This window comes from Carcharhinus amblyrhynchos, chromosome 29 (genome assembly GCF_965287045.1).
Source record: "Carcharhinus amblyrhynchos chromosome 29, sCarAmb.v2.hapA, whole genome shotgun sequence".
Lineage (NCBI taxonomy): Eukaryota > Metazoa > Chordata > Chondrichthyes > Carcharhiniformes > Carcharhinidae > Carcharhinus > Carcharhinus amblyrhynchos.
This window is the reverse complement of record NC_137352.1, coordinates 9,031,633-9,045,548: the sequence shown is the minus strand read 5'-3', so window position 1 is coordinate 9,045,548 and position 13,916 is coordinate 9,031,633. Positions and strand designations below refer to the sequence as shown.

The 13,916-nt window shown below is 45.9% G+C and overlaps 1 protein-coding gene across 2 annotated transcripts in view; it reads right to left on the bottom strand.

Moving 5' to 3' along the window:
* The window catches only part of dscaml1 (Down syndrome cell adhesion molecule like 1), a 605,093-nt gene that overhangs the window by 222,172 nt on the left and 369,005 nt on the right, over positions 1-13,916 (bottom strand). For both annotated transcript variants that reach the window (XM_080214516.1, XM_080214517.1), the window contains exon 8: positions 11,269-11,541. In XM_080214516.1, coding sequence (XP_080070642.1) covers positions 11,269-11,541 — 273 coding nt within the window. The remainder of the gene's footprint in view (positions 1-11,268; positions 11,542-13,916) is intronic.

The window sequence follows — 13,916 nt, the reverse complement described above, 5'->3', positions numbered from 1 at the left end:
TTAGGTAAATTGGCCATGCTAAGAAATTGCCCCTTGGTGTCTAGGGATGTGTAGGTTAGAGGGATACAATATGTAGGGATATGGGGGGTAGGGCCTGGGTAGGATTGTGTCGGTGCAGACTCGATGGGCTGAAGGGCCTCTTTCTGCACTGTAGGGTTGTATGATTCTTGTATGTATGATTCTCTTGCACACTACTGTATGGTCTATTGTCTCCAGAATATGCCGTCCTAAGCAACTGTCCTGAAAACACTCTAGTAACCATTCTGCCAGGCTAACTTTGTCAATCTGATTCATCCAATCAATGTGTAAATTAGAATCGTCCATGATTCTGGCCCTAACTTTATTACAAGCCCCCATTATAGTGGCAGGATGGTGGCACAGTGGTTAGCGCTGCTGCCTGACAGACCTGGGTTCGATTCCCGGCTTGGGTCACTGTCTGTGTGGAGTCTGCATGTTCTCCCTGTGCCTACGTGGGTTTCCTCCGGGTGCTCCAGTTTCCTCCCACATTCCAAAAGATGTGCTGGTTGGGTGCATAGGCCATGCTAAATTCTCCATTGGTGTACCCGAACAGATGCTGGAGCGCGGCAACTAGTGGATCCTCACAGTAACTTCATTGCAGTGTTAATGTAAGCCTACTTGGGAGTAACAAATAAACTTTACATTATTTCGTGCTGTGTACCTTGTCCTATATTGTGATTAGTGTTAGCTGGCCCATGAGCTACTCCCACAAGTGAATTCTTACCATTGCTATTTCTTTCTCCTATCCAAACTGATTCTGCATTAGAACTAAGGGCATTTCTCACTAACCCTACAACCATTTGTGTGAAAGAAATCTGTCCTAATCTCTCTCCTGTATGACCTCACTCGAAAGCCTAAACCCTTTGCCAGGGAAAGGATTTCAGAAGGTCACACGGTCATTTTTTCTGGGATATCGTTCAGGAGCAAAAACCTTGGATTCTTGACTTTTAAATCTAAAAGTCACTTAAGCCCTTCGTGTTTTAATAATTAACCTGGCTGACCTACTTGATGGTGACAGTCTTAATGCCAGAAATATTTTATTTATAACTCGCTGGGTTATGCTTTCCCTATTATCGGCACCCCTCCCAGGTTACATTTCATTGAAGGAGCGGTGACAGAGGGTAAGGGTATACGCCAGGCGAACAGATCACGTACAAAGCACTCTGCTTTTATGACAGTTTTTTAATTACATTTATGTCACCTAGACTACAATTGATTCTTAAACACAATGCAACATTTGGTCTAGTAATAATAAAGCACTTCTAAGAACAATGCATGTTCTCTGGCACTGGAGACAACACGTGACACTGGGAGATTAAGCCCATTAAAAGTCTTGCATTATCAGACCTGACGCAGAGTCAATCTTTTACAGGACAGGAGGCCACTCAGCCCTTCAAATCCATGCAGACTTCCGGTGCCAATCAGTCCCATTCACTTTCTCAATCCTTGTAGCCCGCTAAGTTTGTTTCCAAGTAAGCCATCTCCATGCCTTGGCTGAGGCCTGATTTTTCTGCTCATTGGAGCAACTTGATACAAACCCATAAACGTGGCAAGATGTCAATTTGTTGACACCTGACCAAACTCCTCAAATATCTTACGAGAGCAAGGCGTTTCTGCATTGAAGGAGAATGATGCAAATCGAAACACTAACAGCTGCTGAAACACAAACCTCAAGTGGTTAGCACTGCTGCCTCATAGAACCAGAGGGCCAGGTTCAATTCCAACCTTGAATGACTGTCTGTGTAGAGTTTGCACATTCTCCCCATACCAATGTGGGTTTTCTTCTATATTTCAAAGATGTGTGGGTTAGTTGATTGGACATGCTAAATTGCCCCTTAGTGTCAGGGAGATTAACAGGGTAAATGCAAGGGGTTACGGGGATAGGGCCTGGGTGTCAGTGCACATCCGATGGGCCGAATGGCCTCCTTCTCACTACAGAATCTGGCGAACTGGTACGGCAACAATAATCTCTCCCTCAATATCAACAAAATTAAGGAGATTGTCATCGACTTCAGGAAGCGTAAAGGAGAACATGCCCCTGTCTACATCAATGGAGACGAAGTAGAAAGGGTCGAGAGCTTTAAGTTTTTAGGTGTCCAGATCACTGATAACCCGTCCTGGACCCCCTGTGCCAACATTATAGTTAAGAAAGCCCACCAATGCCTCTACTTTCTCAGAAGACGAAGGAAATTTGGCCTATCCACTACGACTCTCCCCAACTTTTACAGATGCACCATAGAAAGCATTCCTTCTGGTTGTATTACAGCTTGGTATGGCTCCTGCTCTGCCCAAGACTGCAAGGCATTACAAAAGGTTGTGAATGTAGCCCAATCCATCACTTAAACTAGCCTCCAATCCATTGACTCTGTCTAAATTTCCCACTGCTCGGCAAAGCAGCCAGCATAATTAAGGACCCCACTTACACCGAACATTCTCTCTTCCACTTTCATCCGTCAGGAAAAAGATATAAAAGTCTGAGATCACGGACCAACTGACTCAAAAACAGCTTCTTCCCTGCTGCTGTTGGGTGTTTGAATGGACTTATCTTGCATTAAGCTGATCTTTCTCTACACCCTAACTATGACTGTAGCAAACATTCTGCAATCTCTCATTTCCTTCTCTATGAACGGTATGTTTTGTCTGTATGACGCACAAGAAACAATACTTTTCACTGTATGCTAATACATGTGACAATAATAAATCAAATCAAGATTCTATGATTCTCTATTCTACTTCTGCAGAAAGTCACCAACCTTTGTTTATGCGTCAGTTTTGCATTTGTTTGCATTATTTCCCATCAATGACAGTCGGCAGTATGATTTAATGGTGGAATCAGTGGCTGCACGCTTTGTCAATGGTCCCAAATTAAGGCACAAAGGAATGAGGAGATGAATCAGGCGTTTTAAGGAAAATGTCTTTTTATCTTGCTGACAATCTTTTCTTCCCTCCTTTGATTCCACAGGTGCTGGACATGCTCCAATCATGGTTACTATCTGTGAATAAGTCTTGATAGGCAGGAACAGCAAACTAATTCACTCTGGGAGCATCACAATCCAGCCTATCTTCTGGACCTACTAACTATCAAAGGTCAGAGTATTACTGTCAAGGTCAGCAGATTAATGTCAGGGGTCACGGGTGAGAACAGATAATTGGGCGATCCATCCAAAACTCCATTCACTTTCAGCAGCAGCGGAAAATCCCAGCCGCCAATGAGGACCAGAACTCAACGCCCACATAAAGTATGGAAAAGGTACAGAAAGATGGCTGCGAGGACTAATGAATCGAGGCTTATCTTTACTTCCTTTGACCCCTCCATCTCTCTCCCTCTCTTTCCTCCTTAGGTGCCAGTCCCTGGATCACACCTTGTGTTAGTCCTCCTAATCACTCATCTTTGGACTGTGGGAGGAAATTGGAACTCCCAGAAGAAACCCGCGGAGACATGGGGACAACATGCCAACAGACAGACTGTCACTCAAGACCGGATTTGAACTTGGGTCCCTGGTGTTTTGAGGCAGCAGTGGTAACCATTGTGCCACAATGCCACCCTATTTCCCTATCACCTCCTGGGGCACTGATACATAAGAACATAAGAACATAAGAAATAGGAGCAGGAGTAGGCCATCCAGCCCTTCGAGCCTGCCCCGCCATTCAATAAGATCATGGCTGATCTGTCGCTGCTCAGTTCCACTTTCCCGCCCTCTCCCCATAACCCTTAATCCCCTCTCCTATCAAAAACCCATCAACCCGCGTCTTAAAAATATTTAGCGAGGCAGCCTCCACCACTTCAACGGGCAGAGAATTCCAGAGATTCACCACCCTTTGAGTGAAGAAGTTCCTCCTCAACTCCGTTCTAAACCGCCCCCCTTTTATCTTGAGGCTGTGCCCCCTAGTCCTACTGTCTTTTTTGAGCGGGAAGAGTCTTTCCACCTCTATCCTATCCATCCCATTCATCATCTTATACGTCTCAATGAGATCTCCCCTCATTCTTCTAAACTCTAACGAGTACAAGCCCAGTTTATTCAGCCTCTCCTCATAGCTCAACCCCCTCAACTCCAGTATCAGCCTAGTAAACCTCCTCTGCACTCCCTCCAAGGCCAAAATATCTTTGCGCAGGTGCGGCGCCCAAAAATGCACACAGTACTCCAGTTGCGGCCTCACCAATGCCCTATACAGCTGCAGCAAGACCTCCCTACTTTTATATTCAATCCCCTTCGCTATGAAGGCCAGCATCCCATTCGCCTTCCTGACCACCTGCTGCACCTGCAAGCTGGGTCTTTGCGACTCATGCACAAGGACCCCGAGGTCCCTCTGCACCGTCGCCTGCTGCAGTTTTTCGCCCCGTAAGTAATAGTCCTTCCTACCATTTTTCCTACCAAAGTGGACCACCTCACACTTGCCAACATTAAATTCCATTTGCCATTTCCTGGCCCATTCGCCCAGGTTTGCCAAGGGCAGGGATGGAGAGTAGAGAAGGCTACCATTTTTTTGTTCATTCATGGGACATGAGCATCGCTGGCTGGGCCACCATTCATTGCCCATCCCTAGTTGCCCTTGAACTGAGAATCTCGCTCGGCCATTTCAGAGGGCAGTTGAGAGTCAACCACATTGCTGTGGCTCTGGAGTCACATGTAGGCCAGACCGGGTAAGGCCAGCAGATTTCCTTCCCTAAGGAACATTAGTGAACCAGATGGGTTTTTCCAACAATCAGCAATAGGTTTCACAGTTATCAGTAGATTCTTAATTCCAGATATTTTTAGAGAATTCAAATTCTGCCATCAGCTGTGGCAGGATTCGAACTGGGGTCCTCAGAACATTAGCTAAATTTCTGAATTAATAGTCTGGCGACAATACCACTAGGCCATCACCTGGTTCCCCACTCAACTTTAGAACAGTAAGAAGTCACACAACACCAGATTAAAGTCCAACAGGTTTACTTGCTGATTCCAAATAAACCTGCTGGACTTTAATCTAGTGTTGTACCCACTGTACCCACCCCAGTCCAACACCGGCACCTCCACATGGTAACTCTGTGAAGCCACTTGTAGCAATGCTACGCCAGCTGGGACCCAAGTAACGCGTTAGCGGAATGATACCAAATGTGCGATCTCCCTGAACATTAGGAGTCAGCAAAAAATTACAAAGGAAGTTACTGAACCACAAAAAGAATCTAGTGCAGCAATTTTAAAGGAAAACCTTGAGTAGCATGATCTACATCCCAAAGGAACCATTGGAATGTGCAAAATGTGTGAAAATCCCTACTGCAGCTGTAATATCTGTAATCTCTACCCAACCTCCACATCTTTATCTCTCTCTATTATTCCTCGATATCTTGCTCTATATATTCACTGGTAAATATTTATAATTAAATTGAAAAGCTTCTTTGTTTAAGTTCTGTGTGTGTGTGAATGCCAGCTGATACCACAGAACATCAAAGCCTGAAGGGAAGATTTGCTGCCTCGGAACAAATTAAATTCAAGTCTCACATGTGCCAGTGAGTGAGGGGATGATTGGCACAGAGTAATGCTGGCAGTGTCAAAGCCTGAAACAGTTTATCACAGTGACTGCTGCGTAGGCCGGCTGCTGCAGTTCCCTCGATTGAAAGCATCACCCTGGTCAATGGTTGACAGAATACTGGCGGAACTTTCCGGCACGCTTCGCCTGGGTGCCAAAAAGGTGTATCGGAGTTGACTGTCATCTCCGGTAGCCACCAATACTGGGCTGCTGACTGCCATGGAGGAGCGCGCACACGTGTGTCGCGCACACGTGTGTGTGTGTGTGTGTGTGTGTGTGTGTGTGTGTGTGTGTGTGTGTGTGTGTGTGTGTGCATTATTGTGAACCTGTCTAAGCTCAGGTTTTCTTCAGAAACTGACTTAAAAACACAACTCACAGGCTTGAGTTAGACTCATAGAATTCCTACAATGCAGAAGGAGGCCATTCAGCCCATCGAGTCTGCACCTGCTCTGAGACAGAGCATTCTACCCAGACTCTCTCCCCAAAACTCCATGTATTTACCCCACTAACCCACCTAATGTATGCATCTTGGGACACCATGGGACAATTTAGCATGGGCAATCATCTAAACCTACACATCCTTGGACCATGGGAGGAAACTGGAGCACCCGGAGGAAATCTGCATAGACATGAGGAGAACCCCACACAGACAGTGACCCAAGGCCAGAATCGAACCCAGGTCCCTGGCACTGTGAGGCAGCAGGGCTAACTACAATGCCACCGCGCCAACAAGTCGATTTGCTCCTCTTCCATATGCTTTTTCATAAAACACAACTGGCTTCCTCTTGGCAATGCCAGTTCTGCCCTGGCAATTTCACATTCTATGCTCAGCTGAATTAATCTACTGTAACACATTCTGATGGGATTTTATGGGACTACAAGAGGCATTCTGTGTCACACTGCATCTCACTGCCCATTGTCTGCCCCTGCTGTTAAAGCAGCAGAAATCGCCATGCCAGAGTGGGATTCCCGCGTCACACCAGGCCATGTCCAGCAGTGTTGGCCACCAAGGCACAGACCATCGTCTCATTGTACTGAAGATTGCCAAAGCAGAACTGTAAGAAGTCTCATAACACCAGGTTAAACATTGTGAGACTTCTTACTGTGTTTACCCCAGTCCAACGCCAGCATCTCCACATCAAAGCAGAACCGTACATACTCCATCTTATTAAAGGCCTTGTTCTTAAAACACAACTCTTCATCCATAGCCTTTGCCTTAACTACAGGTGAAATACAGAACTATTGATCTACGTAACACAATTATCAATGGCCTCCATTCTGCCTCCCTTTCTCAACGCTGGCCCAATTACATAATGCCCACTATAACAACTGTTTCCAGCGTACATAAGACCATAAGACAGACCGCTCAGCCCATTGAATCTATTTTGCCTTTCAATCATAGCTGATATTTTATTATCCCCTTTCTCCTGCCTCTTCCCCATAACCCCTGATCCTCTTATTAATACATAACCTGAGTATGCTTTCAAACCTTCAGGAACATTCCACCAAATTGGCCAACTGCGGTGGTTAAGCTAAAGGTGCTCATTAATTAGCACTTACAAACTCAGAGGTGAGGAGAGAGCACTTAGACCATTCAAACACATTTTTCTTAGTGATTGAGTCACCTGTCACAGCAACCACATTGTTTCAAATGACCCCTACAGGGTAAAATATAATGAGCATTTAGAACCCACGCTAATGAAGTTCAATAAAATAAATCTGCCTTTCCACCAAACATGATCTATAGAAAGTGAGGGCAGGCATCTTGTACACATACAACAACCAGGGGATTTCTCAGAGCTGCTGATAAGAGTTAGCCCCAAATGAGCTGGAAATGGGTACTTTTTTTTATTCATCCCTGGGCTGTGGATGTCGCTGGCTGGGACAGCATTTGTTGCCCATCCCTAATTGCTCTTGAACGGAATGGTTTGCTAGGCCAGTTCAGAGGGGCATTTAAGAGTTAACCACATCGCTGTGGATCTGGAGTCACTTGCAAGCCAGACCAGATAAAGACAGCAGATTTTCTTCCCTAAAGGACATTATTCCTTTAAGGGCGGCACACTGGCAGAGTGGTTAGCACTGCTGCCTCACAGTGCTAGAGACCTGGGTTTGATTCCCAGTTTGGGTCACTGTCTATGCGGAGTTTGCACATTTTCCCAGTGTCTGCATGGGTTTCTACCAGGTGCTCCGGTTTCCTCCCACAATTCCAAAAGACACGCTGGTTGGGTGCATTGGCCATGCTAAATTCTCCCTCGGTGTACCCGAACAGGCACCGGAGTGTGTCGATTCAGGGATTTTCACAGTGACTTCATTGCAGTGTTAATGCAAGCCTAGTTGTGACACCAATAAATAAACTTTAAACTTTTAGTGAACCAGATTGGTTTTTACAACAAGCAACAATGGTTTCATGTTCATGAAACTGCAGTATTGTGTATAGTTCTGGTCTCCTTACTTGAGAAAGGATATACTGGCACTGGAGGGGGTGCAGAGGAGATTCACTAGGTTGATTCTGGAGTTGAGAGGATTGGCTTATGAGGAGAGACTGAGTAGACTGGGGCTATACTCATTGGAATTCAGAAAAATGAGGGGAGATCTTATAGAAACATATAAGATTATGAAGGGAACAGACAAGGTAGAACAGAGAAATTGTTTCCACTAGTGGGTGAAACTAGAACTAGGAGCATAGCCTCAAAATAAGAAACAGTTGATTTAGGACTGAGTTGAGGAGGAGCTTCTTCACCCAAAGAGTTCTGAATCTGTGGAATTCCCTGCTCAGTGAAGCAGTTGAGGCTACCTCATTGAATGTTTTTAAGTCAAGGATAGATAAATTTCTGAACAGTAAAGGAATTAAGGGTTATGGTGAGCGGGCGGGTAAGTGGAGCTGAGTCCACAAAAAGGTCAACCATGATCTTATTAAATGGCGGAGCAGGCTTGAGCGGCTGGACAGCCTAATCCAACTCCTAGTTATGGTCTTAAACAGTCCCTGAATTGAATGATAGAAACCATACAGTGCAGAAGGAGGCCTTTCGGGCCATCGAGTCTGTACCAACCACAATTCCACCCAGGCCCTATTCCCATAATCCCATGCATTTACCCTAACTAATCTCCCTGACACGAAGGGGCAATCTAACTTGACCAATCCAGCTAACTTGCACATCTTTGGACTGTGGGAGAAAAGCCATGCAGACACGGGGATAATGTGCAAACTCCACACAGATAGTTACCGGACTGGGGAGGGGGGGTTGCCGTCGACGAGACCAGGGGGCCCCGTGGCTGGAAAGTTTTGACCAATGTTTGGACAGGAAAAGTTTGGAAGGATAATTAATGTAGTAACCTGGCTCCACCAGTTTAGAACAACAATTAACCCTAATTAATGAACAACAATTGATACAGATTCAATGGCCCAAACTTTACTACCTCACTGACCATGGAATTGGAGCGGGCGGCGTTGACCTCGGGCCGGAATTTCTGACCTCACCCGAGCCAGGCCGTAAAATCCCACCCATTGCTCCCAGACATAACTCTAAGATCTAACTGCTGGGATAAGCCCAGACAGACTGGAGCAAAGCCCCAGCTCGGATCCCATTTGGATAGCCCAGGTCATTATACCCTTTCAGATGATCACCCTTTTTAAAGGGGCCAGGCAACGCAGTTAATTTGCACCTTAACAATGTATAAAGATCTGGATTTTGCAACTGACATCTGAAATTAAGATCACATTTGAAATGGTTTTATTAGTTTAATCGTTCTGTTTCACTTGTAGATGTGTAATTGGCTATGGACATGAGCAGTGTGTTGAGACAAAGGCTGTGAAAGTTATAGGGTCTGCTTCCACAGGCTTTCACCTCAGAAGTTGATGGTTTGCACATGGTGACTAATTGCGTTAAACATCACTGAGTGTGGCTCAGAAGCCCACTCTGCCGTGACATCCCTGTCACATTTACTTTGGGCTGAGGAAGTTCAGTATAATACAGATACCAGATAATACAATACCTATATTACAGTTGTATAAAACGTTGGTTAGACCACATTTGGAACAATGTGTCCAATTCTGGTGCCAGTTAATACAATCATGGCTGATCTGCAGGTAACCTCAAATCTGCATCACACTTACCCCAACAACCCTGCAATCTATCCACCTCTGCCTTAGAAATATTCAATATATACTGCATTCTCAGGAAAACACTTCCAAGGACTCTAACCCTCAGAGAGAAGGAATTTCAGCGTGTCTCCATTTGAAATGGGCGATCCCTTATTTTTAAACAATGATCACTAGTTCCACATGCTCTCACAAAAGGAAACATCCTCTCTACATCCACTCTGTCAAGACCCCTCAGGGCCTCATACATTTAAATCAAGTCACCTCTTACTCTTCTAAACTCCAGCGGGTATAAACCTAACCTCTCCTCGTAAGACAACCCGCCCACTCCAGGCAGTAAACCTTCTCCGAACTGAGTCATAGAGTCATACATTGCAGAAGGAGGCCATTCGGGCCATCGAGTCTGCACGGACCACAATCCCACCCAGGCCTATCTCCATAGCCCTATGCATTTACCCTGGCTAGTCTCCATCTGACACTAGGGGACGATTTAACATGGCCAATCCACCTAAGCTGCACATTTTTGGAGTGTGGGAGGAAACCGGAGCACCCGGAGGAAACCCATGCAGACACAGGGAAAATGTGCAAATTCCACACAGACAGTGACCCAAGCCGGGAATCAAACCTGGGTCCTTGGCACTGTGAGGCAACAGTGCTAACCACTGTGCCATCACACCACCCCTGCTTCCAAAGCAGTTACGCATTCAATACAGGATCTAGCGATTGTCAATGAGGATGGGTGAATCGGTTTTATTTTTAATTCAGCAAATTATTGGCTGAATTATTGAAGTCTGACCTTTGGACAGCTGGAACAAGGCCAAGAGTTTTATTGGAGAATGTTCTGTTTGTCTCTGAACATTGGGATCATTCAGCCTTCACTATGTATTGTGAGCAGTGAGCACTTAAAATTCCTGAAGTTGATTGTGATAAGTGAAAAGGACGAAAAGAAGAGAGAGATTTTGAAAGGAAAATGGAGAAAGAGAAAGAAAAGGGAAAGACAATGTCACCCGGCCCATTCTTGCGACAGAAAAAGTCTGGCACACTTTAAGTTATCTCTACAATTTGTTGTGTTTATGGACCTTTTATGGGCAGGGTGGTTAGGGAGGGGTGGGTGGAGGGAGGGAGAGAAGGTTGTGTGGTAGCTGGGGGAAGGGGCTGGGAGGACGGCTGGGAGATGAAATTGGGAGCACTGGAAAGAAGAGTGGGATTGAGGAATTGGAAAAGGATTTGGGGAGAAGTGGGAGAGGTTTGGAGGAGAGGGATAGGGGTATCATTTGACCAAGTAGTAAGGTTGTCCAACGGTCTGGCAATTAATGATAGCATCTCTCCCAGTGAGGGGAGGAGAGGGTGGGGGAGTAGGCAGTCAGGAGAGTAGGGGGCAGAGGGGCTGTGGAAGAGGAAGTGGTGAACAGGGAAGAGAAGTGGGACAGAGACGTCAGGGAGAGGATTGGATGTTGGTGAGAAAAGGAGAGGAGAAGGGATATATATGGGTGGGGGAGAGGGGCACAAGATGAAAGAGGGGGCAGGGAGGATGGGATGGGAAGAGGCTACGGCACGTGTGAGAGATCCTTTCATGTACGACAGACGGTGTTTACCGATTGGCCAGACACAGATTTCTGGCCCTTGGCATTTAACCATACCTTTCACTGCAACGTGGACCCTCTGGCTGATAGAATGTTGCTGCTGTACCAGGACGCTGCAGACATACTCTCCCTCGTCCATCCCCTTCTGCACATCCATGAGTTTCAAAGTGCCGTTCTCGAAAACCGCCTGCCTGTGATTGTCGGGAAGTAATATTGAGTCTTTGTACCATTTGATGGAATAGTACGGATATCCAATGACCCGGCAGTTAATGAAAGTATCTCTCCCAGCGATCGCGGTGATGTTTCTCATGGAACGGATACTTGGGGAACCTGTGAAAAGGATTCCTGCATTAAAACACCAACAGTGACATTCTATCACATTCCATCAGCTCGCAGCTAAATGACCTCTTCTTGTAAAACCTATGTTTGAAGTGACGATATCCCCTTTATTCCCTCAGGATTTTAAAGCAACTATTAGACAGCACAGGTTGCTGTAAAGAAAAGAGTGAAGTCCTCATCAACGTCCACTGCTGGTGATCCTGAAATCACTTTGAATGGAAACACAATGCTATGAGTTTGGAGCTGTCCTCTTCAAGGCCACAAGCACACTAGTCATTAGTGGATTACCATACAAGCCTGTGCACCACACAAAGCCACCACTTAGGAACACATAGGAACATAGGAGGTAGGGGCAGATGTAGGCAAATTCAGCCCTTTGCTCCTGCTCCACCATTTAATCAGATCATAGCTGATCTTTCCCTGGGAACTTACCAGCTGGGAAATAAAGCCAGGGGTCAACAGATGTATAGAACTTTAGTTAGGCCGCACTTGGAATATAGTGTTCGATTCTGGCTGCCATTCTACCAGCAGGACATGGAGGCTTTGGAGAGGGTAAGGAAAAGGTTTACCAGGGTGTTGCTTGGTATGGAGGGCATTATCTATAAGGAGAGCCACAGAGATGTACAGCATGGATACAGGGCCTTCAGCCCCACTTGTCCATGTCACGCTTTTTTTAAACCCCTAAGCTAATCCTAATTGCCCGCATTTGCCCATATCCCTCTATACCCATTGTACACATGTAACTGTCTAAATGTTTTTCAAAAGACAAAATTGCACCCACCTCCACTACTACCTCTGGCAGCTCGTTCCAAACACTCAGCACCCTCTGAGTGAAAAAATTGCCCCTCCGGACACTTTCATACCTCTCCCCTCTCACCTTAAACCTATGCCCTCTAGTTTTAGATGCCCCTATCTTTGGGAAAATATATTGACTATCTATCTATGTCCTTCATTATTTTATAGAACTCTATAAGATCACCCCTAGCCTTCTAAGCTCCAGAGAAAAAAGTCCCAGTCTATCCAGCTTCTCCTTATAACTCAAACCATCAAGTCCCGTAGCATCCTAGTAAATCTTTTCTGTACTTTTTCTAGTTTAATAATATCCTTTCTATAATAGGGTGACCAGAACTGTACACAGTATTCCAAGTGTAGCCTTACCAATGTCTTGTACAACTTCAACAAGACATCCCAACTCCGGTATTCAATGTTCTGAGAGGTTGGAGAAATTCGGTTTGCACTCACTGGGACGATGGATGTTGAGGGGCGACCCAATAGAAGTCTTCAAGATTATGAGGGGCATAAGCAGAGTGGATAGTCAGAAGCTTTTTCCTAAGGTGGAAGAGTCAAGTACTAGGGGGCATAAGTTTAATGTGTGAGGGGCAACGTTCAGAGGAGATGTACGAGGCAACTTTTTTTACACAGAGTGTGGCGGGTTCCTGGAAATCGTTACGGGGGAGGCAGTGGAAGCAGATACAATAGTGACTTTTAAGCGGCGTCTTGGCAAATACATGTTGGGAATAGAGAGATATGATCTCTGGAAGGGTCGGGGTATTAGTTCAGATGGGCAGCATGGTCGGTGCAGGCTTAGAGGGCTGAAGAACCTGTTCCTGTGCTGTAATTTTCTTTGTTCTTTGTTAACCCAGGTCCCTTTTGTACATCTCCAGTCCCAAAGAAGCACAGGCAAAGGCCTAAAATAGGTTGCCTGCCTTCTTCTCCCTGTTGAAACTCCCGCACCAAATATCCATCACTGCCCCTCCTCCAACATCCCTGCACCCCTCCTGCTAACCACCACACTGCTTCGAATGAGACCACGGAGCAGTGCAGTTCCAAAGCCTGTCGCAACATCAGATGCCAGGGCTGGTTGAGGTGACCCTGGATTCACTCGTCCAGACAGATCCTGAGAGCTGTAGGGTATCAAATGGAAAAAAGCAAGTTACAAACGGGCCTGATTTCACACAGGATGCTGAAGTAAAGAGGAGATTGAAGGCCAATTTCCATTTGTTGCTGCCATTTAGGATAAGTGTGCACTCTGACAGAGCCGTGCAAAAAATGTCTACTCAATGGGAGAGGTCAAATATGCTGAAATTCCCAGTTCCGCACTTAGTCCAAGACTGAAAGGGTGGCACAGTGGCTAGCACTGCTGCCTCATGGTGCCAGGGACCTGGGTTCGATTCCCAGCTCAAGTCACTGTCATTGAGAAGTCTGCAAGTTCTCCCCGTGTCTGCATGGGTTTCCTCTGGGTGCTCCGGTTTCCTCCTACAGTCTGAAAGACATGCTGGTTAGATGCATTGGCCATGCTAAATTCTCCCTCAGTGTATCTATACAGGCACCGGAGTGTGGCGAATAGGGGGATTTTCACAGTAACT